Source organism: Bicyclus anynana, chromosome Z (assembly GCF_947172395.1).
Source record: "Bicyclus anynana chromosome Z, ilBicAnyn1.1, whole genome shotgun sequence".
Taxonomy (NCBI): Eukaryota; Metazoa; Arthropoda; class Insecta; order Lepidoptera; family Nymphalidae; genus Bicyclus; species Bicyclus anynana.
In genome coordinates, this window is record NC_069110.1 from 331,201 (window position 1) to 356,025 (window position 24,825).

Sequence of the window (24,825 nt, forward strand, 5' to 3'; positions counted from 1 at the left end):
GTATAGCCGACCGCCACCGCCGGTGCCGAGGGAAATAATTGCTATCTCTCTGTAACCTAAGCCGCGGTTGATAGCTATTTTCAAAATATCGGAAATTCGTTCCTTTCGCGACGCGTATTTTTATTTCGGTGTTCGGCGCTCTGTTGGTAAACCAACAAAATTCAAAAGCTTTTGTGTATGATATGTTAGTAATGATTTTCTGTAACAAATACTCATACAATAGGCCAGATGACACTTTTTTTTAATGATCTTAAATTATTCATTATCGTTCTACTAGATGAAAAAAAATATCATATTTTCTGAGACGTGATTACATTTAATAATAAATTATTTTTTAAAAATACGAGCCAAAACGTTGACTGACGGTCATAATGATCTATATTTCAACTGTTTCATGACGTCAGGTTAACTAATCCTTCAAAAACGGAACGTTTGACAAAAATAGTAGTATAAAGTTAAGTAACATTATGACGTCACAAAATGGACGACAGCGTTTATGACGTTTGGAAAATTTAAAAATACATGATTTTTAAATTAAGTTGAATAAGATATATTTCCATATACTACACGAAATTAATCTGTATATATTAAATTTGATATGAGTCAACTACCCTATTGTGTCATTTGTATTGTGTGTGTTTATGTATTGTGTGTGTTGACTGAGAAGTCTTAAAATGACCAGATGAAATCAATTCAGTACTAATGACTATTGACAAATGATTATGGCGAAGCAAATGGTGATGCGCTTCGGGGTCTCCGTTTGTACACGTAGACTTGTAGAGATATCTTAATGCTCGCCATCCAAAAGGTGGTTGTGTCATTTACTCGTGCATATGAGCGCATTTTAGATAACCAGCCAGTGGTACAGCGACGTAAAGGAGCTGGGAGACCCATGAGATCTCGTAGGGAGGCTCGTATTCTGCATTTGGTACCGCAAAACGATATACTGGGCATTTACGTACTGCGGCACATTTTATACGGAACCGGTATCGAACTCGCGTATCACTCTGGGCTTTACACAAGTTATAGCGCAGAGATAGGCAGCGGCAATACCGGAATTATATCAGAAGTGAACGAGAGACGACCTGAAGTAAATTAACTACCTGATAGAATAGTCAGACTTGTAAAATGTAAAAAAATTGGTATTAGATAGCCAGCCGATTCAATGTCGATGCGTACGTTCCTACTCGTAGGTCCGTACGTAATAGATCGCGGAGCGTTATTATCTCGTTGTATGCTGTACATGGCGTGCTCAACATTTTCTATATTTGAACTTTCTCATTTCCGACGTAATTGGTATTTATAATATCGTTGTGAAAACTAAATTTAAGTTTCAAGTTTTCGGTATTTTGTCCCTTACACCCGGTATGTACACACGGATTACAAAAGAAATAGAAAATACGTTTATAACATAGTTCTTAGATAAGAGCATGGATTGAATGGTGAGCAAATCATAACACTTAAACCAATAAAAATAAACAAAAAATTAAATCACGCCAACCATCAAATGATGTTTAAACTTAAATAATAATAATACGAACAACTTTTTTTACAATAATACAATTTGTAGAGATTTTAACTTGTCGTCGGTTTTAATCCGAAGCGCATTTGTTCTGTTCTGTAACGAATAGCAGGCACAACATCGGATCATCGGATCGGTCGGATTTTGTGAAGCTTTATTTATTTCTCGTCCCTAGAAACTGTAATCACTTACTTGATACACAACATTGGTCATTTTATTTGAGGAAATAAAATGTCAGAGCTAAAGCACCCCGTACGTGACGTGGTGCTTTAGCTCTGACTAAAGCTTTAGTTCAGAAAACGAACGGACAGAAAAGAACTTCAAAAAGTAAAACCAAAATATAATTAAAATAATAATAAAGCAGCCTCATAGTCACTTCTTTAAAAAAAAAAAACATCAACAACGATATTTTATTATACCAATGCTTGTTGAATGTATTTTTGATCCGATCGTTGACGCAAAGGGGACATCTTAATCGATTCGTAAGTTTGATCATATATCGATCGTTGCGATAATTTTTCTTCATCCTAGAATACGTACACAATTAAACATGTTACGAGTACATATATAAACAGGTTGCAACTTATACAGAAATTATGTTTATATTATAATTAAATAGGAAATTGCAAATCGTGAGAGCCGGGCAAATCATAACAGGGAAACTGAAAACAAAAACAAATGTAGCAACTGAAACACATCGATAATTTTATCAAATATTTTAGGAAGCTCGCAAATTCGTCCGCCCTTAGACCTCTTTAATCCTTTTGCAAAATCCGGTCTTAGCGAACACCTACTAACTATAAACTACCTCCCTGCCAAATGTCATGTTTGTACGTCAAGCAGCTTTCGAGATTTTGTGATGAGTGACCTTTCACGTCCACTGCTGCACATAGGTCTCTTGCATGAACTTCCAAACACAACGGTCTCGAGCCGCCAGCATCCATTTTCTCATTCTCAGCACTAATTTCTGATTCGATCACGCAGAGAAACTCCAAGCATAGCTCGCTCCATCGCCCGCTGAGTGACTTTATGCCTTCTAATAAAGCCCATAGTTAGCGACCAAGTCTCGAATCCGTAGGTCATCACTGGCAATATGCACTGCTCAAAGACTTTCGTCTTGAGGCACTGAGGAATTTTATGAACATGTGCGGTTTTCCGTACACTAGATTCGGCAGTTCACTTCTTTCTTGAAAATGGATCTACTAATATGGATGTATAAATGGATATACAATAATAACTGGGTGCAGCGGTACATGAGCATTAAACATGATCTTCGTCTTGCTCATGTTCATTTTCAGGCCCACACATCACAATATCTCCAGTACATCAAGTCATCCAAGACAATACCCTACGTTGTGTGGCATAACCCTGAGAATGGCCCCAGCTCAGCATAATGCTACGTGATCTTATGAATTAGGACACGTAGCGCTGATTTTCAGCTGGAACCACTGCTCAAAGAAGTTTTTAAGAAGCTTAAAAATGTCTTCCGATGCGATAAATAGCTTCGGGAGATTACATCTTCCTGCCGCACTCCTCGCTGCAATTGGATAGACGTCGTAGTTTGATCCTGTAGTCGATCCGGCATCTCTGTAAAGACATCATGAGCACAGCCCAGGTTTCCACCGAATCGAAGGCTTTCTCATAGTCCACTGACTCCAAGCAAAGCGGCTGATTATACTCTTTTGTTCTCGTTGTGTATAACCTGCCGCAGCGTATGGATGTGGTCTATGGTACTAAAGCATGCTCGGAAAACGGCTTGTTCGAGAGGCTGGAAGTCGTCAAACTTACGAACGAGATGATCGATGGTGTCTCTCGAGTACAACTTGTAGACATGACTCAACGAGATGGGTCTATAATTCTTCAGTAAGGTGTTATCAACCTTTTTGAAGTACAGAACCACTACGCTCCTATGCCACGTCTCAGGTGTAATGCCCTCGTGAATGACGGAATTGAAAATTGCTGAAGGACCTTAAGTATCGGCTTTCCACCCACTTTCAGGAATTCTGCAGTGTTTCCGTTCTCACCTGGCGCCTTTTTGTTCTTTAGTTGTGTGAGAGCCATACTTATCTCGTATAGGCTGACGTCCGGGATATCTACTGTATCGTACGGGTATTGAGTCGGGTACATTTGGCTCTAGGATCTATCGGTAGTAGATGACAATATATATCTCTTTCTCATTGCTAGATGATGTGGACGCAATATATTACGATTGCAATAGTCATAAACGTGCACGATATACAGCTTATGACGCCAAGTTAGTCATAGATATGTAGATATCATAATATCAGGAAATAAACTAAAATAATACAAAGCAAACTCAGTGTAAAAAAAAACAAAAAAAGAACATCAACCACCAATTTAAAAGTTTAAAGATGCCTGCCTGTTTAAAGATCTTGTTGTTTTTACGGATAGGTGGCAGCGGAATATGTTCATAGCCCAGAAATGGATCACTTTTAGAGATTTCTCGATCCTAGAATACGTAACATAATTAAACATGTTACATACATAAACAGTTTACATCAAAAATAAAAAATTACGTTAATAACATAGTCTTAGGAAAGTGCAAAGGTTAAAGGACAGAATTGTAACTTCTAAGTAGCAAAAACGTAACGACAACCTACACAGCTAAAGAAATACGTACGTTTTGTACCAACGTACAAAAAAGGACATATGAATAACAAACATCGATATTCTTATAGTGTAGATAATAGTAGTCAGAGACGGATATGACGTCGCTCGATCTCGTGTTGGCTCGTGCCGACAATAGGTGGCGCGACTTGTTTCCGTAAAGAGTAGTTAGAGGCGTTCGTCGTACGGTCGGCTTCAGTATGCTCGGGACATTCGAGTCGTCCACATTTCTTGTTGTGTAATTCTTTATGGGTTAATTGGGATAGGCGGGGAGAATGACTTAAGTGGAAAAGAGGATTGTTTGTAAACTGTCAAAGACGTCTTTAGCTCTACACACGCGTTCAAAAGTGCGTGACGCCACTCAAGGTCATTCTCTGCCATTCTAGGGTCTTATTTTGGTTACAGTTTGGTTTGTTAAATAAATTGTGCTGACTAATATTATGAATCATGAACCTATGTTGGACATTGGTTTTCCTATTTTTTAAATCCCTTCTTCTAAGAACACAGAAAAATAGTAACACTATTGAAAGTCGTTTGGTTGGTATTCGGCACTAACGTAGCCGTAACTGAGTCTTTTCGGATGTTTTATAGGCATAGCGGTAATGTTTAAAGTTTCATATGCCTGATTCTGAAGATGACGCTAGTACAATAATTCTTTTTTACTTTCTTGACCAGACTATTGTCATAATTAAGGATATTCGTTTATGACGTTAAATTTGCCACATTTCTATAAAAAAGACTTGGAAGGGAACAAACATTAAGAAAGACATAACATCGAAGAAGTGACATACATAAAGTAAAGAATATAAACAAGTAATCGAAAAGAAGATAAAGTGTAATAATAAAAAGGCCAACTTTCCTAAAATTTCTTAGTAAGGGATTATATTTTGCAAGAGGAAACGATTTCCAAAAATGAAAATGGAATATTGATAATAAAATGTACTTTCGTACGTATACTTTCGACTAATAGTTAAGCACTTGTGGAAATGAGAACACGACATTTTTTCCTAGCAAACAACTACAAAATCGCAAAAAGACAGTAAAACCAAAAAAGAAATAACTCCAAATAAACCAGCAAAGATGATGTAGTAAACAATACCGTTTGTAGAGGTTTTGTGGTAGGTGGTAATCCAAAACGGATTTGTTCCGTGCCATAACAGATAACATTCGACATCGGTATAGGTCCGTCAACATGCTTTTGTACGGTTTTACCGATTTCCTGTTCCTAAAATGTGTAATATTTAATACATGAGATAAATATTTCAACAAAATCATGAAAGATTTAACCATGATTTCTCTAATTCTCATTGAATCCAAATAGTTCAAAATGGTTAACCCATTACTTCCCACCGCCATATATTTAGGACACCATAGTTGTATTTTAGAATCATAATAATATTTACATTGTTATTATTCATACACTATTTACGTTTATTTAAATACATTTTTTGGCAGAGAAATATACTTCCGTCATTTAATTATATTTTTATTAAGTTGATTACTTTTCATTTTATATTTTGTAAACGAAAAATATTACATACTCAAAAAGCATATAAAATCAAGTTCAAGACCCCTATTAAAATATATAATACATATAAATAAAAATAACAATGTTTTGGAAACATATTATATGCCTTAAAAGTAACCCGTCCTACAAACATGACAGTGGTAACATATGTATATTATTTGACTCAGATGCATGATTAAACCTGAGCACGAGCAAATTCAAAATTTCCATATCTCCCATGTTTCTTAGGACCGCAGCAGCATATTCTCGATGAGCACAAAGACTCTGCCGTTTGATGACTCAACTCCCTAAGGGCGTGTCCTGTGAGATTCAGATATTGGCTTATGAGACATTCGTACCGATGGGGTTAATGAGCTGAATGTCTAGGTCACTTTTGTACCGCGTCTGGTTAAAGCCCACTTCGGGGTGACTTGAGAAATCGAAGACCTCTCGCCGTAGCATGGTAGCGTGGTCTCGAAACAGGAGAAATCCTGTACGAGATAACAGAGCACGCCATGGAAGAGTAGTAAAAAGCCGTTTTTAGCGTCTATTAGAGAGGCGTTTGTGTCGACGGTGTAGAAATAAGCCGTATCCCACTATTTGGTTGTGGTGGATAGCAATTTTATGAAAATTATTTTTTATTCTACAATTTCACAAGTATTTTACACTGGGCTATTGTACATAAATGGAGATCTCTGTGTAGATAATTATTTTGGAGACAGCAGTAGCAACCCATAACAAGAGGCATTCATTTGTCTGTATGTGATTGAAAGTGACTATGGGCATAGCTACGGACGATTTGCAAACATTACACTAACGAAGATTAGGGGTAAGATGCAGATCTTGTAGAGTGTAGCCTTAGGAGGAACATTTTGCTCTTAGGGAATATCATACAATACACACGGCTAATTTTTTCTTGCCAGAATACGGGTATTCCGTAAAGTTAGACCTTTTTTATACCTCTCCCGGAGGACGCCTGCTGTTGTGATATTTACCCGTCAATAGCTGTACGTCTTAAAGTTGTAAGAGCCGAAACAAGGCATTTCTAAGCTCTTTGTAAGTGCATTATAACTTGGGGATGTTTGTTGGAATATTCCTTGTGAAGTGTACCTCCTGTACACTTGGTGGTGGCGGGTGGAGCACAACGCTTTGGGGTTTGGGGGAGATTTATTTTTTATTTTAGTTTTTCTTAAACCATAAAGATACTATATTGAAAATTTCTACAAAAATTCCAACTATTTCGATGCTTGAGAAGTAATGGGTTAAAGCGCAATTAGGATAAGAATTTCATCATGAGCGGATTTATGTAAGTGATCAAAAATTTGATATTCACTTCCGCTTGCAAACAAATGTTTCAAATTCATTTCACAAAAAGTAAAAGAGTTATATTATTTAGATTAAATGCGAAGTAATGGAAGGAATGAGAATTAGAAAGACCTCAGGCAGGCACATTATTACAATGTTAGTAGAGATACTCAGTACTCACATTCATGGCACCACTTGCATTGTTGAATAATTCCTGCGACGAGCGGACCATATCATAAGGCATGGGAACAGAAGAATGAAAATTTTGTGTACTGTCCTGTAACAATATCAAGACGCGTTATAGCTGTGTCCATTACGTATATGAATATCATATTTTAAACCGGCGGCGTAGTAAAAAATACCAATGATCCAGAAATGGCGACTCAAAAGATGATGTTGTACAGTGGTAATGTTAAACAATAGGATAGCACTTACCATAAAATTGACCGCAAATGGCACTACTGACCCGTAGGAGCCCAAAGGACGCATTTGAGTCTCAGTCGCTTTTCGGATCATCAAAGAGGGGCTGAAAAAGCCTGCATCAAACCAACGTAACATTTCCTGAGATGTGAAGGGGCCCTGAACCACTTGCTGCAATAAAAATTAAATGTCAAGTACAATATATACTGTAACGTTCAATCCGTTTAAGCAATATCGATCCAACTCACCGCCGGATCTTCATAATACCACTGGTCTTCCGATGTGGAAGTATTCATCATCATCGGGGTGAAGTCTGCCTCCATCACAGGCCGCAGCATGCCGATGGGATACAGGAGCCTCTGATGATGCTCTTGTACATTAGCGAGAGGCGTGTCGGTCGGTGTCTGTGACCGTGGCTGCTAACAAACATCACACTCATATTATAAAGGCGATAGTTTGTGTGTCTATGTTTGTTCCTCCTTTACGCTGCGCTACTAAAGCGATTTGGCTAAAACTTGGAATGGAAATAGATTTCACTCTGGATTAACACATTGGCTACTTTTCATCTGGGAAAAACCCATGGTTCCCGTGGGATATGCGAAAAACTAAATTCCACGCGGACAAAGTCGTGGGCGTCCGCTAGTATTACAGAAATCAATCTGAATCACTGAATCACTGAATTTAAACGGCCCACTACAGGTCGTCTCTGCTAAGATAGAGCTAAGACTCCCTGCCTAAATACGCGTGCGGTACAGGAGGATATCGTAAGAGGACAGAGGGGAGTCAGTGAGGGCGGGGAGGGGCCACGAGCCTGCTCTTCACAGAGCACAGATGAGGACTGAATTACGCAGTTTAATAAGTAATTTATATTCGTAAGTTTCTATCACCATGTATTCTGTTTATTATATATTTTTACAATATGTACGAACATGTAATAAAAATGAAATTTGTTTATTTGTATCATGGCCATGATGGCAATTTATATTTTAACTGTTTCGTGACGTCACCAAAACACTAACGAAACGGAGTGTTTGACAAAATTATTAGTTAAAAATAATAATAAATGTGACGTATTCCTTTAGTGACATTAACACTAGAAACACTGGCATTTTCTTTTACCTATAAAGACCAACACCATCATTTTGACGCTAGTATGTCTGTCATAGTTTATATGAAATTAGGTTAAGATTAATGCAATAAAACATGATTCTTGTGCAGTAAAATATGATTTCTAGTGTTAAGTAACCGAAAAGTTACTTGGTGTGAAAAAACCAAGGACAACAATTTTGGAAAAATTGATTAAATTCATGATTTTTAAATTAAGTTTTCTATGAAATCCCTAATTGAAGAACCTACAATAAATAGTGATGATAAGGATTTTGTATTGTTCAAACAATTACTAAAACTCGTTTACTTTAAAATATACTAGCGGACGCCCGCGACGAATTTAGTTTTTCACAAATCTCTCGGGAACCATGGATTTTCCGGGAAAAAAAGTAGCCTATGTGTTAATCCATGATATAATATATCTCAATACCAAAGGAGAATGCCAGATCCTGACCCAGTCCTAATTAAAAATTTTGCGGAAAATGTAAATATACTAAAAATATCTAATTTTTAAATAATTGTTTTTTAATAATTCATTTTTACTGTAAACTCCGAAATAAAAATCTGCCAAAAAAAGGAATTAAATCCATTACATCCTCTTAGCAGACATTATTTTTTTTTAAACCTTATTTTGACATTGGGTTCGAGCCCTTTAAAGCGTTTTTATTCTATTTTAATCCCTTTAGGTTTAAAATGGCTAGAATCCAGAGTTTCAAAGTCCGAATAAAATGTAAAAATAAATTGTCAAAACACGTAATAGACACCTCGGAGTAATTTGAAAATAATAAAATAACGCTTGTTTTAATGTATTGCATGTGTATTTACAACTGTGGTCGTGGTGTAAACGTAGCTCGTAAACGAGCTCTTATTCGACTTTATATCCGTTTATACTATATTCGTTCGACTTTATATCTATCTATTTCACAATAAACTGCACATACTTAACCTTAAAATCAAACTTTAACTTTATTTTTATAGCCCTAGTTATTAAGGGTTAAAAGTTAATATTTATTTAATAGTACAAAAAATCCAATAAAATGATATATAATATATTGTTGCAAATTAAATTTTTTTAGTCTGGCATTGTCCTTTCAGCGAAGTTTTCGCAAATCTCGGGAAACCTTGGATTCTTTCGGAGTACAAAGTAGCCTGTGTTAATCCAGAGTAAAATCTATTTCCATTTCAAACTTCAGCCAAATCGCTTCAGTAGTAGCGGCGTTAAAGAGTAACAAACATCCAAACAAACATCCAAGCAGACATCCCAACATCCATACAAACTTCCGCGTTTACAATATTAGTAGGAAAATAACAGTATGTTAGGTCTTACTTGTGGATTAGAGTGTTCCATGAATAGCGAATTGTTGGCCATGTTGAGTGACAGATTGTCCTGGCTGAATGTGCCCATGACTGGTCTGGAATGTGTCACAGTTGGCAAAGTCCTTTGCGTATCCGAGTGACCAATATTGTTGTGACCTACAAATTGTTACAATTAATTGTACTATACATGTGATTTACGAGTAGTACCTACTTTATAGGTTGCTTATTGTTTACCATTACTTTTTATTGCTATTTTTTTTTGGGTTATTCTCTATTTTATTGGTTAATTAACTTAATTCAGAGGTGTTAACTTTTATTTAACCCCTCTTTGAATTAAAGCATAGAAACAACATTTTTTTTTAGGGTGGAGATGAAGTTTTTTTACTCATTAATATCATAGTGGGGCATCGTTGGGTAGGTCTTTAAAGATATAAGGGTATTCTACCAACATTTTTCGAGTTAGAGATCCGTTTGTAAAACATTAAGATTTTAAGAGCTAAATTTGTTAGAGTCAAGTCTCTACCGGCCCTCAAAATCAAAAAAATCATTTATTGCAAGGCTCAGTTTACAAGCACTTTTGACACGTCAGTTGACTATTTGTCAAGATTCTACCACCGGTTCGGAAGGCGGGTTCTGCTGAGAAGATACCGGCAAGAAACTCAACAGTTGCTCTTTTAAAAAAATTATACAGTATTATAATTTACAATTGATGATAACATTACAATTTCTGATAGTTTTACTTTTTGTGTGAAGCCTCTACCGGCTAAATGGTTGTTTATAGATACGTGAAAAAATTCACGAGAGTAGGATATGGAATTAGATTACAAAGTAAGAGTAAAGGTTAGATTACAGCTAAATAGCAATTGCTATTTAGCTGTTTACGAGTAATAGAAACGAACAACTTATTAAACATAATTCGAACTCGAAAATTGCATACTAATTCAGTTGTTAATTAAAAAGATAAAGTTGTCAGTAAAATAACTCAGAGTGTTAAAACTAGAAAGTTGACATTTGGTGAAGGTATGTATATTAATTACATGTTTAAAGTGGTAAAAAGATAATTTGAAAAAAAAATTGGGGTTTGTTCGCTATATGCAATGTGAGGATGATTTTATTATTGTATAAAAACATTTGGGCTATCATTATCGGTATTTTTGTGCATTACATAAGAAATGAAAGTGCTTACTTATTGTACAGAACCCCACAGCGAGTGGCCCGACACGCACTAGGCCGATTTTTTATTAATTTATTATTATTAATATTGAACACTCACCTGTCAAGCCCAAAGCCGTATTGAGTGCTTGGTTTTGAATGCCAATGTTGTGAATTTGTCTCGTGGCTCCGGCGCCGAGGCCGGGAGCCATCGCAGCATTGCTGATCAGCTGCGTGTTGAGCCCCGGAGCTCGGAGGATCAAGTTGGGCGGAGGGATCTGCATGTTTGGTGGAGGCAACTGGATGTTTGGCGGAGGCATCTGCAGATTGGGAGGCGGCATCTGCAGGTTCGGCGGCGGCATCTGCAGGCTGTGCGCCGGCGGGGCGGCCGGCAGCTGGTGCGCGCTGTTGGTCGGCGGTAGACTAGTGTCGCTCAGCGCCATGTCCAACATGTTGCCGATAGTCTCTTCCATTTCTGTATTGTCCCTGGAAATAAGTATTTTTTGTTTTCATCTTATTATAATATTATAAATGCGAAAATTTGTATGGATGTTTGGATGTTTGTTACTCTTTAACGCCACTACTATTGAAGCGATTTGGCTGAAAATTGGAATGAAAATTGATTTTACTCTTTAAAAAAATCCACGGTTTCCCGAGATCAACCAACACTGGTAAACCAACACTGCGCTTTACGGCGCCATTTCAGCACCTTCTGACCCCAACGTCCATCGGTTCATCAAACTATGTGACCTGCCCAGTGCCACTTCAACTTCGTTTATAGTGCTCAGTTTGAACTCCTTCGTTAGGAAACCTAATCAATCTAAATGAGTCATTATCAACCCATATTCGGCTCACTGCTGAACTCGAATCGCTAATCAAGATGTGAGGGGTTAGGCCACCACGCTGGCCCAATGCGGATTGACAGGCTTCACACACACAGAGAATTAAGAAAATTCTCAGGTATGCAGATTTCCTCACGATGTTTTACTTCACCTTTTGAGACATGTGATAATTAATTTCTTAAAATGCACAATTGAAAAGTTGGAGGTGCATGCCCCAGACTGGATTCAAACTCACATCCTCCAGCATCGGAGGCAGAGGTCATATCCACTGGGCTATGACGGCTCTCATCTAATCTAAATGAGTATCGCGAAACAATCTACATATTGTAGTATTACTTACTGTATGGCAGTTCTGGCCATCATATGATACAAAGGTCTCAGCCGGTCCATTGGAGCGGTGACAATGTTCTGATGTTTCTGACGCAAGTCATTATTAGGGTTAATCATTACAGATTGATAGCTGTTCCGTTCCTCACTTGACTCAGAGAAACCTGAAATATGTGTTAATATAAAACAGTTACTATACAGTATTTTAATGGTTCCCCAAACCAAATACAGTTTTCATGGGCAATAAACATAAAATCAATAGAGAAATGTCATCTACCGTATGATACCTAGTGATATGATCTACTGTACGATATCCGGCAGTAGGCACCGGATGATATTTGTTACGTAGAACCACAATTTTGTATACATCAACTAGCATACATCAAAGTTAGTGAATAAAACATGGTTTTGTAGTTCATTTATATGAATTAGATAGGCCATACCTAGTCCATTACGCTGGTCCTATGCAGATTTTGCATACTTCACATGTAGAGAATTAAGAAAATTCTCAGTTATGCAGGTTTCCTCACAATGATATTATTTCACTGTTTGAGACAAGAGATATTTAATTTCTTATTGCATGTGTGCATGCCCTGAACCGGATTCGAACCTAAGCCCTCCGAAGGGAAGGTAGAGGTCTCTGTAGGTGTAGGTATTAGGCCACGTATGCAAATTCAGGTGGTACATAGTTTATGTTAAAGGTAGAAGGGAGCTGACCTGCGTCCGAGCGGGGCACTGCACCATACACACTGGCATCAGAGAAACTTTGTGTGCCGGCACTGTACTGAGGTGGATCTTCCGGAGTGTTCATATTATTTGGGTCGAGCTCACTGGAGTAAGGCTTTTCTGCTATGTTTTCATTTTCCTCCACTTCTTGTTCATGTACGTAACTCGTGCTCGGCCTGGGCTCAGCTAATGTAGATGTTTGAGGCTGTGAATAAATTACTGATAAGTTGTTTTGATATAACTATAGGTTTTTATTCTGTTATTTATTTATTTATTTTTTTTTTAATTTTTAACAATGTTGATACAAAATTTAAAATTTAATACAAAACACTATTAAAAATTAATAAAAAAAATTCAACCCTCCCACTGCGGGACATTTGAATGCCCAAGCAACCGGTGGTCAGTTCCAGAGCAAGGAACCACCTCACAATACGCGCCCTCTCAAGAATAACTGCCTTCTGTATCCGACCCTTGATACAGCAGTTTAGCGAAAGCTTCTTAAGGTGTTGGTCGAAGCTTTTTATCATAAAGTAATTATAATTATCATTTTGCATTATATATTTTGGGTTTGAAATCTTTTATATCATACTCAACATTTAAGAAATTTCAGAATATTTTGACCAGAAAATAAAATGAAAATTTTATTAATTTACCAGATTGAATCGTTTGGGTGAGAGTTTCTTGGCTTTTTCTGATGCCCACCACTCCTCTGATCCCTCGTCTGGTGCCTTGCTTCGAGAAAAACTGCCGTGGGTTTGGGAACGTGTTATTGCTAAATAAAACAGATACATTCATCATTATCAACCCATATTCGGCTCACTGCCTAGCCTGAGTCTCCTCTCAGAATAAGAGGTCTTCAAATATCAAGATACAATACAAGTTAAGTTAATTGTATTTTTTTTTTAATTTCAAGTTTTTTTTGTTTGTCCCAAAATAACTTTAATGTCAAGTAGTTTTCAATTTCAGTCAATTGGGACCCCACCATCAGAATGCAATTTTGTTTACTTTAATTTTGTTCACAAAGTAAAACGAATGAACCAAGTTTCGTGATACTTCTATGGGTCCAATCTGGAAGTGGTACCCTTTTAAGTTAACAAAATTTCCAATATCAGTAACTAAATGATAAATGTATGAGGTCAAAAAATAGGCAACAAATCAACAACCAACTTTTTTTGAAGTTTGTTAGAAATATGGGTGTTCCATGAGTCTTTCTATAAGACCTACCAGTATGGAGCACTTTACAACATAATACATGATGAAGATACAATACTCACGGTGATTAGTTTCCTGAGTTTGGGGGATGTTGGAGTCATCATTACTGTAGCCGTGGAAAGCGCCTGAAGAGTCAAACGTGCCTGAGCAAGCTTCAGCATTCACATTCACCCTGGTAACCATATCATCATTGTTGATAAAGACAACCTAAAGTCATCATCATCATCATCATCAACAGCCGATGGACGTCCACAGCTGGACGTGGGCCTCTTGATAATGGCTCCCTGCAACCTGCTTGATGTACTTGGTCCTCCCAGTGGGAGTTCGACCAACACTGCACTTTCTGGTTTCCATCGGCTGTTTGAACTATGTGGCCTGCCCATTGCCACTTCACCTTCGCAACTCCCTGAGCTGTTTCAGTGACTTTGGTTTGTCTGCGGATCTCCTCATTTGTGATTCGATCACGCACAGAAACTTTAAGCATAGCTCGCTCCATCGCCCGCTGAGGGACTCTGGAGTCTTTTTATGAGGGCGCAAAAGTTACCGACCAGATCTCGAATCTTCACTTAAACTTATAGTCACAGTATAAAATAAAAAGCGGCCAAGGGCGAGAAGGACTCGCCCATGAAGGGTTCCGTAGCAGCAAGTAACATAAACTTCTTGTTCATTAATTACATATACACATTATATATATACATATTACGATTACGATTTATGACGTATTTTTAAAAAAAAACTACTTACAAGATCTCGTTCAAACCAATTTTCTGTGGAAGTTTGCATGGTAATGTACATCATATATTTTTTTAAATTTCATCATTCTCTTATTTAAGAAGTTACAGGAGGGGGGACACATTTTACCACTTTGGAAGCATCTCTCGCGCAAACTATTCAGTTTAGAATTTTTTTTTATTAGAAACTTCAATATCATTTTTTAAGGCCTATCCATAGATACCTCACACATATTTGTTTTAAGTATGGGGGACCCCATAAATTTTCGTTTTCCATTTTTGTATGAAAATCTTAATGCGGTTCACGGAATACATCTACTCACCAAGTTTCAATAGTATAGCTCTTATAGTTTTGGAAATAAGTGGCTGTGACATACAAACGGACAGACAGACAGACATGACAAATTTATAAGAGTTCCGTTTCTGCCATTTGGCTATGCAACTCTAAAATTTAAAATAAAAGAAGTGGTTTCAAAGATACTTGTCAAATCAGTTTGAGAACCTTGAGAACCAGTATCGATCGTTTTTCTTTTTTTTAAATTGCATTGAAGAGAGAAAAGAGATGCACACTCACCATTCTGGCAAGTTGTCATCGTTGGTAGTGTCGCCGCCGCCCCAGGTGCGGCGCGTGGCGCTCCAGGGCTGCGGTCGCTCCTGTGTAGGCCTCCGATCGATGTCACTCCAGTCCCGATCTGTACAGTACAATATCCAAATATTTTATCTTGCGAAATGTAAGCTTATCCTTGTGTTATGTCCATATGTAAGGGTGGCAAGAATACTAGCTGGATTTCCGCGAGGCTGACCCTTTCGCGCAAAAATGAGCCAAAAAAGTTTATCAACAACAAAATAGAAGTGAAGGTGAAAACACAAGTAATTTCATACCTAAAATAAAATCTGTATTTTTTTTTTAATAAAATAATCTTGAAAATAGCATTGAAGTAGTACAGATGGAAGAATATAAAACAGGCAAAGGTAATGGGTCAGATGTGCTCGCTTGCCATCAGATGTTATAGCTTGGCAAATTCGTTCACCCGATGGTCCCGATGGTGGGTAGCGATGCCCCGCTCGCTCCCCCGTCGCCCGCATATCATGGGAGTGTCATCAAATGTGTCCCTCTTACCCCACTTATCGACACGCGAGGAGCGAGGCTCGTCTATATTAGAACGCGTCGGCTGACGGCCTGTACTGTCCAAGTTGTTTCGCCATTCGTCACCGTCCTCGCGCGATGTTTGCCGCCAATTCGTGTGATTATTTGGACGTCTGAAAACAAATACTAAATTAAACCTATGAACTGATCTTCATTAATCTATACTGGTATTATAAAGAGGTTATTATAAAGAGGTAAAGTTAGCGAGGTTGTCGGGGGCAATCTCATATAAACTGATTTTGAATATTCCTTAACCAATCATCATGGCAAATCAAGTAGCAATATTTGTGAGTGGCTTATGCTATGTTTAACCACCCTATTCCCACGGGAACGTGATAACGCGGGTGAAACCACGGGGAGCCTGCTAGTATTTAATATATTTAAATATACTTAATTAATACACATCTCACTAGCGCCAAAGTGTATACGAGTAACATGTGTTATAGTACTAACTGATATTACCATATAGTATACTTTTATATACGGTCACTGGAAAGACATAGCGATCCCTTTAAGGGGTGATAGTAGGGATCAGTAGCTATCAAATTGTGGGTTATATGGGGCAAAATGTACTGATTACAAAAAAAAGGCTTTTCTCTTTTTATTATGAAATCTGGGTTACTCTTCTCTTTACTTCAAAGTGGATTATAAATAAAATTTACGTATTTAGAGGTTGTTTTTGGTGTTTATAGGTTGGAAACAACCTGAACCTAAACATAAAAGAAAAGTCGTAACTCTTTTGAATCACGATTTAGAGAATCTAAAAAATTTTAAATGTTTTGTGTACACTATAACTAAATGCAAATTTATTTCAAAAAATTACCTTGCAACTATCAGCTTAGCGGTTTTAAAAAAAATGTGATTTATTACTATCCAACCAGGTATTAAAAATTAAATTTGTTGAAAAATGACCTTAAACAGGAATAAGTGGAAAATTTAAATATTTAAATCAATTTTTGATTTGTTACTACAAATTTTATTTTGCAATGGATAGCCAAGTATTTCTTTTATGGGATGATAGGAGGGATCATTATTTTCAAATCGTCTTAGGGATCTACCCTAGGACGATTTGAACAAAGATTTCGAAAAAAAAATGTTTTTCGTTTTTCTAAAAAATGTGGATAAACAATAACTACTTCAAAGTGAATTGATTGGTCGTTATTGATGTTTTTGTTAGCTCACATCCTAATACGTAAGATTAATACAAGAAGGGACAGAAATGTTTTACCGTTTCTAAATGATGAACTTTAAAATAGAGTAACCCAGATTTCTTTAAAAAAAGAGGCTTTTTTTTGAATTCAGTACATTTTCGCCCCCATATGATATAACCCAATGGAATTTGATAGCTAACGATCCCTACTATCACCCCTTAAAGGGATCGCTTTGTATTTACAGTGACTGATAATGTGAGTGATTATGTATACTACGTATACATACTTATATAATATATAAATACACCACGGCACCGGAATACACTCATGCTCATCACACAAATATTTTCCAGTTGTGGGAACAGAAAGCAGGGTCACTATCCACTGCGCCACTCGTCCGTCAAATATGCAGCTCTAACGTTTTCTTATTGAATAGATATGAAAGAAGGTCCTTCGTCGCATCTGTCCATCTGTTCGCGTTTAACTAAATAATAATAGTATAGGAATTATTTCAAAATATTACAAAAACAATGCATAGTGCATGGGTTATCTGGTAAAAGAGGGATCTCTTTTAAATATTTAGAAAAAAGTCCACGATGGCATCTCGTACAATAAAAGATGACACCAAGTTTTTGGCGAACGAAGTCGCGAGCGTCCGCCAGTCACAAATAAATTGCATGGCACAGACACAGGCCAACTTTACAAACAAAACCAGAACTATAAGTTATAGAGATATAAAGAAGATATAATATGTATCATTTTCTGTTGCCTATCACAGTTACACAGTTTTAACAACAATGAGTGTAAGCCCCATTTGACCTTTAGTATAGCGAATATGAGTAACGCCTCTGACTGATCTATATTATGCATGATTCTTGTGATAACCTATAAGTAATATGTATTAAACAATGAAGCTAAGTAAATGCTCTATGAGCAAGTAAGACAATTAAGTCCAGTAGTATCTTTTAGAAAACACTATATAGATTAATAACCATAAACATTTACATTTTATATATTTTATAATAAGTACTTTAATTGATACTAGTTCAGGATAAGAGATATTGGAATCTAAAATAACAATTTTCGTAGCAAATAACGTCTAACTCTCTATGTTATTTGTACACACCAATGTCGCCACTTTTCTAGAAAACTACTTGCCCTATTTTTATGCGGTTTTCAGTGAAAGGCTTAAATTTTATTGGTGTACGTGTATGTTCTTAGATTACACTGACAACTTTGGCAGAAAAAATTTCATTGTGCAAAACTTTTCTTTTTTGGTTTTGATATCTGCCATCATCATTAGATTATAAGTGAGTTGTGTGACTTAGAGGCGGTTCCTGACAGGAGAGCCAGAGCTCTGGCGTCAACTACTCATCGAGCACGTCAACTCGCTTCAGGCGCTTGATTTGCGGCGCTACCACCAGTGAGTTAGCGAGGCGATAGGCTGGTTGACACTTTCTACCAGACTAAAAAATTTTTTTCATATTTTTTGAGACGTGATTACATAAAAATTTTATTTTTGAAATATGTGTATCTCTTAAATAAATAATAAGAGTATAGTCTCTGTAGTAATTAGTTTTACCTGCGAAACAGTTTGCTCTGGGCCCACTCGCTCGTGTCACCCGTCCGGTTAGATTGTGCAGTGCCATTACTGACACTCCAAGGTCGTGGTTGGGATGGCTGCTCGTCAGGCCCAGTGCTGAAACTGGGCGTACGGACGCTTGTGCTGTGCAAAGCCGTGAACCCTCTGTGGGATATATTTTTTGTTAATACTTGTTTATTAATATTTACCAGACCAAGCCGATGGCCCACCCCTAATAGTACATAGAAGTATCTAGAAAACAGTGCAACACTATTTACTATACCTTTTTTTTTTTAAAAATATGACAAACATTCCCATTCCTCTACAACTAGTCAGGAAAGACTGTATTAGGAGTGGTTAGAACAATAGTCTAACGGGGAGGGTATTGAATCACCACTGCTTGTGATGGAGTCCAGACCTTTAACATTGAGCTATTAAGGCTTTGCAGGTCACAGAACACATTCTGAGTACCGCCCTATGTCTATGAACGTCAGGCGTAGGCATTGTCATGTACCTGCACCACGCCTTTAGACCAGAACACAGCAATAACAATTTTATTTTGGTTCTGGGAGTGCTTTATCGACTTAAACAAGTAAATATGCTTGGCCATAATGGACTGGATAGCCTAACTAAGCCTGGGATAAGCAAATATTAGAGGTATCTGCTAAATTATGCATTGGCATAAAAGCTCAATATACTAATGAAAAATCACTAGTACAGGGTATGCAAAGCATAGGCTACTATACTTGTCTACAAGAGAAATAACAATGCATACCAAAACTAAATAAGACAAAAAGAGTATAGTATTCATCATCATCACCATCATCATTATCAATCTTCTCTCAGAATAAGAGGGGTTAGGTCAATAGTCCACCACACTGACCCACAGTTTCTTCACGATGTCTATACTCAATTACATATAGTTAATATATTTTGAAACAAACAGTAAACACTGACTGACCTAGTGACTGGCTGCCCTGGAGTGTGAGCGTAGCGCACGAACGGCTGGCGCCCCCGGCCGCGGTCCGCGGGCGCCGAGCCGCGACTGGTGCCGCGCCCGGGGCCGAATCGTTCCGTAGCCATAGCACTGGTAGAAGGACCAGCCCGCAAATTTTGTCGCTGTAAAACATACATTGTTTCAAGACCTATACATAGAGAAATATTGTTATATGATAAGATAGATTGGAAACCTCCTTTTAATTAACTTTGGCTATAATTGTTAAGTTTTTGACTTGATTATCAGTTATCACCATTATTTCATAACATTACCTGATGTTTTAAAAAAATGTGTGTAAACTAAGCCTAATTAAAACAACTTAATTTCGACTTTGACTTTGATACCTCATAGTCCCATAGCAAAATATATTATTTACATATATACTGACAACATAATAAAGCTGAATAATTTGTTTACAAGGCTCCATAACTCAAAAGGAAAAACAGAACCCTAATACAATCTCTTATATGTCAAATGCCAAATTTCTCTGAAACTACAAAGAATGGCATATACCTAGAGATGCATATAGTGCCCACATCTGGGGCTCAGCACAAGATGGATGGAAAGAAGAAGGCTAGGATATAATCCTAAAGTAAGTAAAATAAGAATAAAAAAGTGAAAATGGTGATTGACTGGCTTCCAAAAAGGTAAAATTTTACTAGAGTGTAAAGGGATAACATAAAATGAAAAATGGTGGAAGTGGCTATGTGTTAGGTGAACATGCTGAATTAAATCATTTATAATTTCTATTGTGCATACTTAATGTTAGCTTATGAATTGTTATCAACAATAAACACTATTGTATACTTGTGTATAGTCAAAATTAAGAACTTACATCCTCTTCAAATGTGTTAAGAGCAAATGGTTGCTTTTCTCTTGTCTGGTATAACAAATCAAAATATTTTAACTCTTCTGGTGGTACAGCGTTGCGCTCACATAGTGCCAACATCTCCTCTCTGCCATACCTGTATTTTCAACAAATTAAATAAAATTATTTAATAAATCCAATTACTAGACCGATTATGGGAATGGGGAATCCTCAAACACGTTGAATTCTACATTAACTCTACAATGCTTAATTGAACATTGTAAATTCTTTTGGATGAAGATCTTGGTATTTTGTAATCCTTGTGGGATCTCTAAGATAGACCAGTGGTTATGATCTCTGCTTTTGATCCAGAGGGTGTGGGTTTGAATGCAGTCCGGGGCATGCACCTTCAACTTATAAGGTGTGTGCAGTTTAAAAAAATATCACATGTCTCAAAAGATGAAGAAAAACATCATGAAGAAACCTGAAAACCAGAGAATTTTCTTAATTCTCTGCATGTATGAAGTCTGCCAACCCGCATTGGGCCATCATAGTTAACTATTGGACTAACCTCTCTCATTCTGAGAGGAGACTCGAGCTCAGCAATGAGCCGAATATGGGTTATATAATGGTGGGATATCTATGGTAACAATGGCCAACCAACAGTTGGTAATGAAGATACGAAAATGATTGAAAACAAATGAAAACCTACCTGCGGTTGGCAAGATGTATTCTCGTCTGGTGGGTAGAGTTTGCATTGCGGCCCTGAGAAGAGGACGCTACTCCTGACGTGCCAGTGTGACGTGCCGTGTCAGAGTCTGACGTGCCAGCCGCGTGGCCGCCGGACCTCGCTGTGCCAGTTCCTGCGTTCTGATTGGAACTTCGGCTAGCGCTTTCTTCACGTTCTACATTACGCATCCAATCCGGTCCGAACATTAATCCATTTTTGCGATCGCCCATAACTTTCAAGTTTAATAATTGAACGTGAAGAAAAGTACCGGATACAGCAGCAACTGCAATAGAGATGTCGAATACTGGTTTATTCAAATTCATAATCAATTAGTTCACAAGTTCATAATTCGATTATGGCAGGCCTAAATTGAGAAGACAATTGAATAACAATAATCGTTTACAAAACAAAAATACGTTTTTATGTACTTTGCATGAAATAGCAAATAAACATATTGTATCTGGCAAGCGACGCAAGAGCAGCGCCACTGGCATAGAATGTTGGTGGAACTACTAAGCTTGAAGTCATGATTCAAGTAAATAAGAGTAAGTAACCTATTTACACACAGTATTGAAAGATGCGATGATTATGTAATATGTATCAAATTGAAACGCGTCCTGCGCATCTCGGCGCGTATCATGCACCTCGCACCCCAACGCTCGTGCCTTAGTTCGCAGTAGAGCGATTGTTTCCGGCCATTATTTGGTTATTGTATTGTGTATTCAAAACATGTTTCAAACAAGTATTTCAAAATAGATTAATTACATATTCTAATAGGAGATTATGAAATATTTGACTTACAGTGGCTCACTAAACTCTTATAATAGAAACAAGTTATCCAATCCATACTGTACATTCTTCAAGTATATGTATATTTAAAGAATGTATTCGAAACAATATAGGCAGACAGCAAGAACAGACTCTGATAGGAACTAGAAGAAACAACCAAGTTTCAGGAGAGAACACGTTGGAGTGGTTCGATGGATCGAGCGGAGATGGGAGGCCGCAAATAGCCGACGAGCGCCCATCTGTTGAGACTGTTACTGTCCTAACCAGGAATTAGGACCCATTCGCCCAACGTAGAATAAACCTGTTGCCCGCCGGTCGAATACGAGTGGCAAAGTGGCGGTGAGACTGACGGAAATGGGGAAACCCAACGACATTGACGAGCCAGTCTACATTTCAGTGATAACCATAATTATATAGTGTAATAAATAATAATTAAACCGTAATCAACAAAGCAAAGCGCAAATTCTGCTTTAACATTGAATCTTACAAAAACACAAAGTGGGAATGAGGAGAAAGAAGAGAAAAAGACACTTCTTCCTAGTTATATTATGGAGTACTTGTAGAGCTCACTCTACTGTGGAAAACAAACATGCTTAAAAATACATAATAAATGTGAATAAATATTATAACCTCCTAAACTATTTATTTTATTTATTTATTTATTATTTGGACCACCAACAAAATTATATGTATACAGAATTAAAAAACTTAATAAATAGGGTATAGAAACACATATAACTTTACTTAAAGGTAGTCACATCATGCATAAAGTGTAGGTCGTACTAACAATTAAAAATGACCTACACAAAGTGTTAAAAAATTAATTAACATAAATTTACACAAATTAAAAACAGAGAAAGAGAAAAAAAAACAACAATATACACTAGGAATTAGTTAAAAAATAAAAGGAAACTGTTAATTTCACAACTAAACTCAAAGGTTATTAATTTTAGTAAGTAACTTAAAGCAAAAGTAAAATAGCCAAACTTAAAACAAAACTAAGAACTACGAACTAAGAACTAAGTTACTAACAAATAAAAATTCAAAATTTTGAAAAATAACCATGATGAAATTAACTTGAATAAAGACTTTTATGCCAGAAATTCTTCCCAACATAACAAAAAGATTTAAATGTTGTTGCAATATATTGACGTCAAACTTATAATACCCCTTGTGGGTAGTGGTGTGGTTAAGTTGGGAGTAGAAATATGCCATTAAAATTTTTCTATAACCTGCTTAAAGGCTTCACTAGAACTGTAGCATGTTCTATATATAATATTGAGCACAAGTCTCCTGTCAGAATGAGAGGGTATTAAGCCTCCAGTTCTTCGCGCTAGCCCAATGGGAGATGTGATTTTCCTCTATCTATTTACCGCTACATTGGAAGACGTCTTTAAGATTCTGGATTGGAACATGAGTAAGACAAAGGTCATGTGTAATACTCATCTACTGCTCCAACCAGTTATTGTTGAGGACTAAATTGTAGAGACTAAATTGTTGATATGTACATAGGTCCAATTTTCAAAAAGAAGTGTACCATAGACGACTGTGCTCGGGGAAACTCCGCGTTAACTGATATTCTCATAAGAAGACTCAAAGTCACTTGGCTTGGAGTTTCTCTGCATGATCAAATGAGTCACTAACATAACTCAGCAAATCACAAAGTTGAAGTGGCAATGAGCAGGGCACATAGTTCGAAGAGACAGTGAATGTTGGGGTCCCAAGGTGATGACCGATCATAGATAGACCAGGGACATCAAGCTAGTTGGAGGGAGCCACTGGATGCTGGCAGCATCCAGTGGCTCCCTCCAACATTGAGACCTTTGTGTTCGGAAGCCCATGCAATAGGCCTACGTCCAGCAGTGGACATCTATATGCTGTTAATGATAACGATGATCGACACGGCCAAGCTACGCTTTGACTACCCTAACCCCTTCTCTACCCTTAGACGTGGCAACTTCACCCCATTCGCTAGTACAGTTACGCAAGCAACAAATAAGCTTTGGGCGGCATACAAAAACTTTAGCCCCTTAAGATAATTAAAATATGCAAGCAACATTCGCATGTTTATAGTACAGTTATAAATCGCTTTTTAAAAATATTTTGCATACTAAAAATAATTTTGCTAGAAACATTACAAAAACTGGTAAACCATCGAAATATGTTATTATCAACATACTTAATGAAAAATTATTCCAAATTCAAATGATTGATAAAAGCTCCTTCTGACCTTTAGTAATCAATAGGGATTAAATTAGAGCTCATGTAATTGGGACACTTGCTCTCCAAGTAAAATATTACTTTCTAACCTTGTGCTGATAGTTAAAAGAACAGATTGCCAAAACAAATACAAAAAAAGCATTACAATTACAAGTGACAATCTGCCAGTCAGTCTGTTACATTTTATTCACACCTAAGTCACAGAACCAATTTGGAAGATAGATTTTTTGAGCTTAATGTCAGCCTTTATTTATTTACTTTGCAGTGATAAAACTTAAATCATACAATAGCAGTCCATGCCACACCACAATTACTGCATGCTCAAGATAGTGGTGGGAAAAGAGTTGAAGTTTCGAGTAGGAATAGGGTAGGGATAGGGTAGGGGTAGAGGAGGACTACTCCTACTCTGACAAGACAGGGGTTAGACATATTCATGTAGTTAACTATTATCCTATTAATATTATAAACGCGAAAGTTTGTATGGATGTATGTTTGTTTGGATGATTGTTATTTTTTAACGCTGCTACCACTGAAGCAATTTGGCTGAAATTTGGAATGGAAATAGATTATAGTCTGAATTAACACATAGGCTTTTCATCCCAGAA

At 37.1% G+C, this 24,825-nt stretch overlaps 1 protein-coding gene across 6 annotated transcripts in view; it reads right to left on the reverse strand.

Annotated features, from left to right (window-relative positions):
- Nucleotides 1-24,825, reverse strand: part of LOC112053753 (GRB10-interacting GYF protein 2) — a 62,653-nt gene that overhangs the window by 34,398 nt on the left and 3,430 nt on the right. For 5 of the 6 annotated variants that reach the window (XM_024093296.2, XM_024093295.2, XM_052890852.1 and 2 more), the window contains exons 2-16: nucleotides 21,194-21,494; nucleotides 20,509-20,638; nucleotides 19,638-19,795; nucleotides 18,677-18,841; nucleotides 15,917-16,056; nucleotides 15,371-15,488; nucleotides 14,128-14,237; nucleotides 13,507-13,625; nucleotides 12,845-13,058; nucleotides 12,141-12,291; nucleotides 11,080-11,444; nucleotides 9,817-9,962; nucleotides 7,631-7,801; nucleotides 7,398-7,553; nucleotides 7,144-7,239 (exon numbers count right to left, since the gene is read on the reverse strand). In XM_024093296.2, coding sequence (XP_023949064.2) covers nucleotides 7,144-7,239; nucleotides 7,398-7,553; nucleotides 7,631-7,801; nucleotides 9,817-9,962; nucleotides 11,080-11,444; nucleotides 12,141-12,291; nucleotides 12,845-13,058; nucleotides 13,507-13,625; nucleotides 14,128-14,237; nucleotides 15,371-15,488; nucleotides 15,917-16,056; nucleotides 18,677-18,841; nucleotides 19,638-19,795; nucleotides 20,509-20,638; nucleotides 21,194-21,494 — 2,540 coding nt within the window. The remainder of the gene's footprint in view (nucleotides 1-7,143; nucleotides 7,240-7,397; nucleotides 7,554-7,630; nucleotides 7,802-9,816; nucleotides 9,963-11,079; nucleotides 11,445-12,140; nucleotides 12,292-12,844; nucleotides 13,059-13,506; nucleotides 13,626-14,127; nucleotides 14,238-15,370; nucleotides 15,489-15,916; nucleotides 16,057-18,676; nucleotides 18,842-19,637; nucleotides 19,796-20,508; nucleotides 20,639-21,193; nucleotides 21,495-24,825) is intronic. The other variant, XM_024093292.2, reaches the window with a different exon arrangement.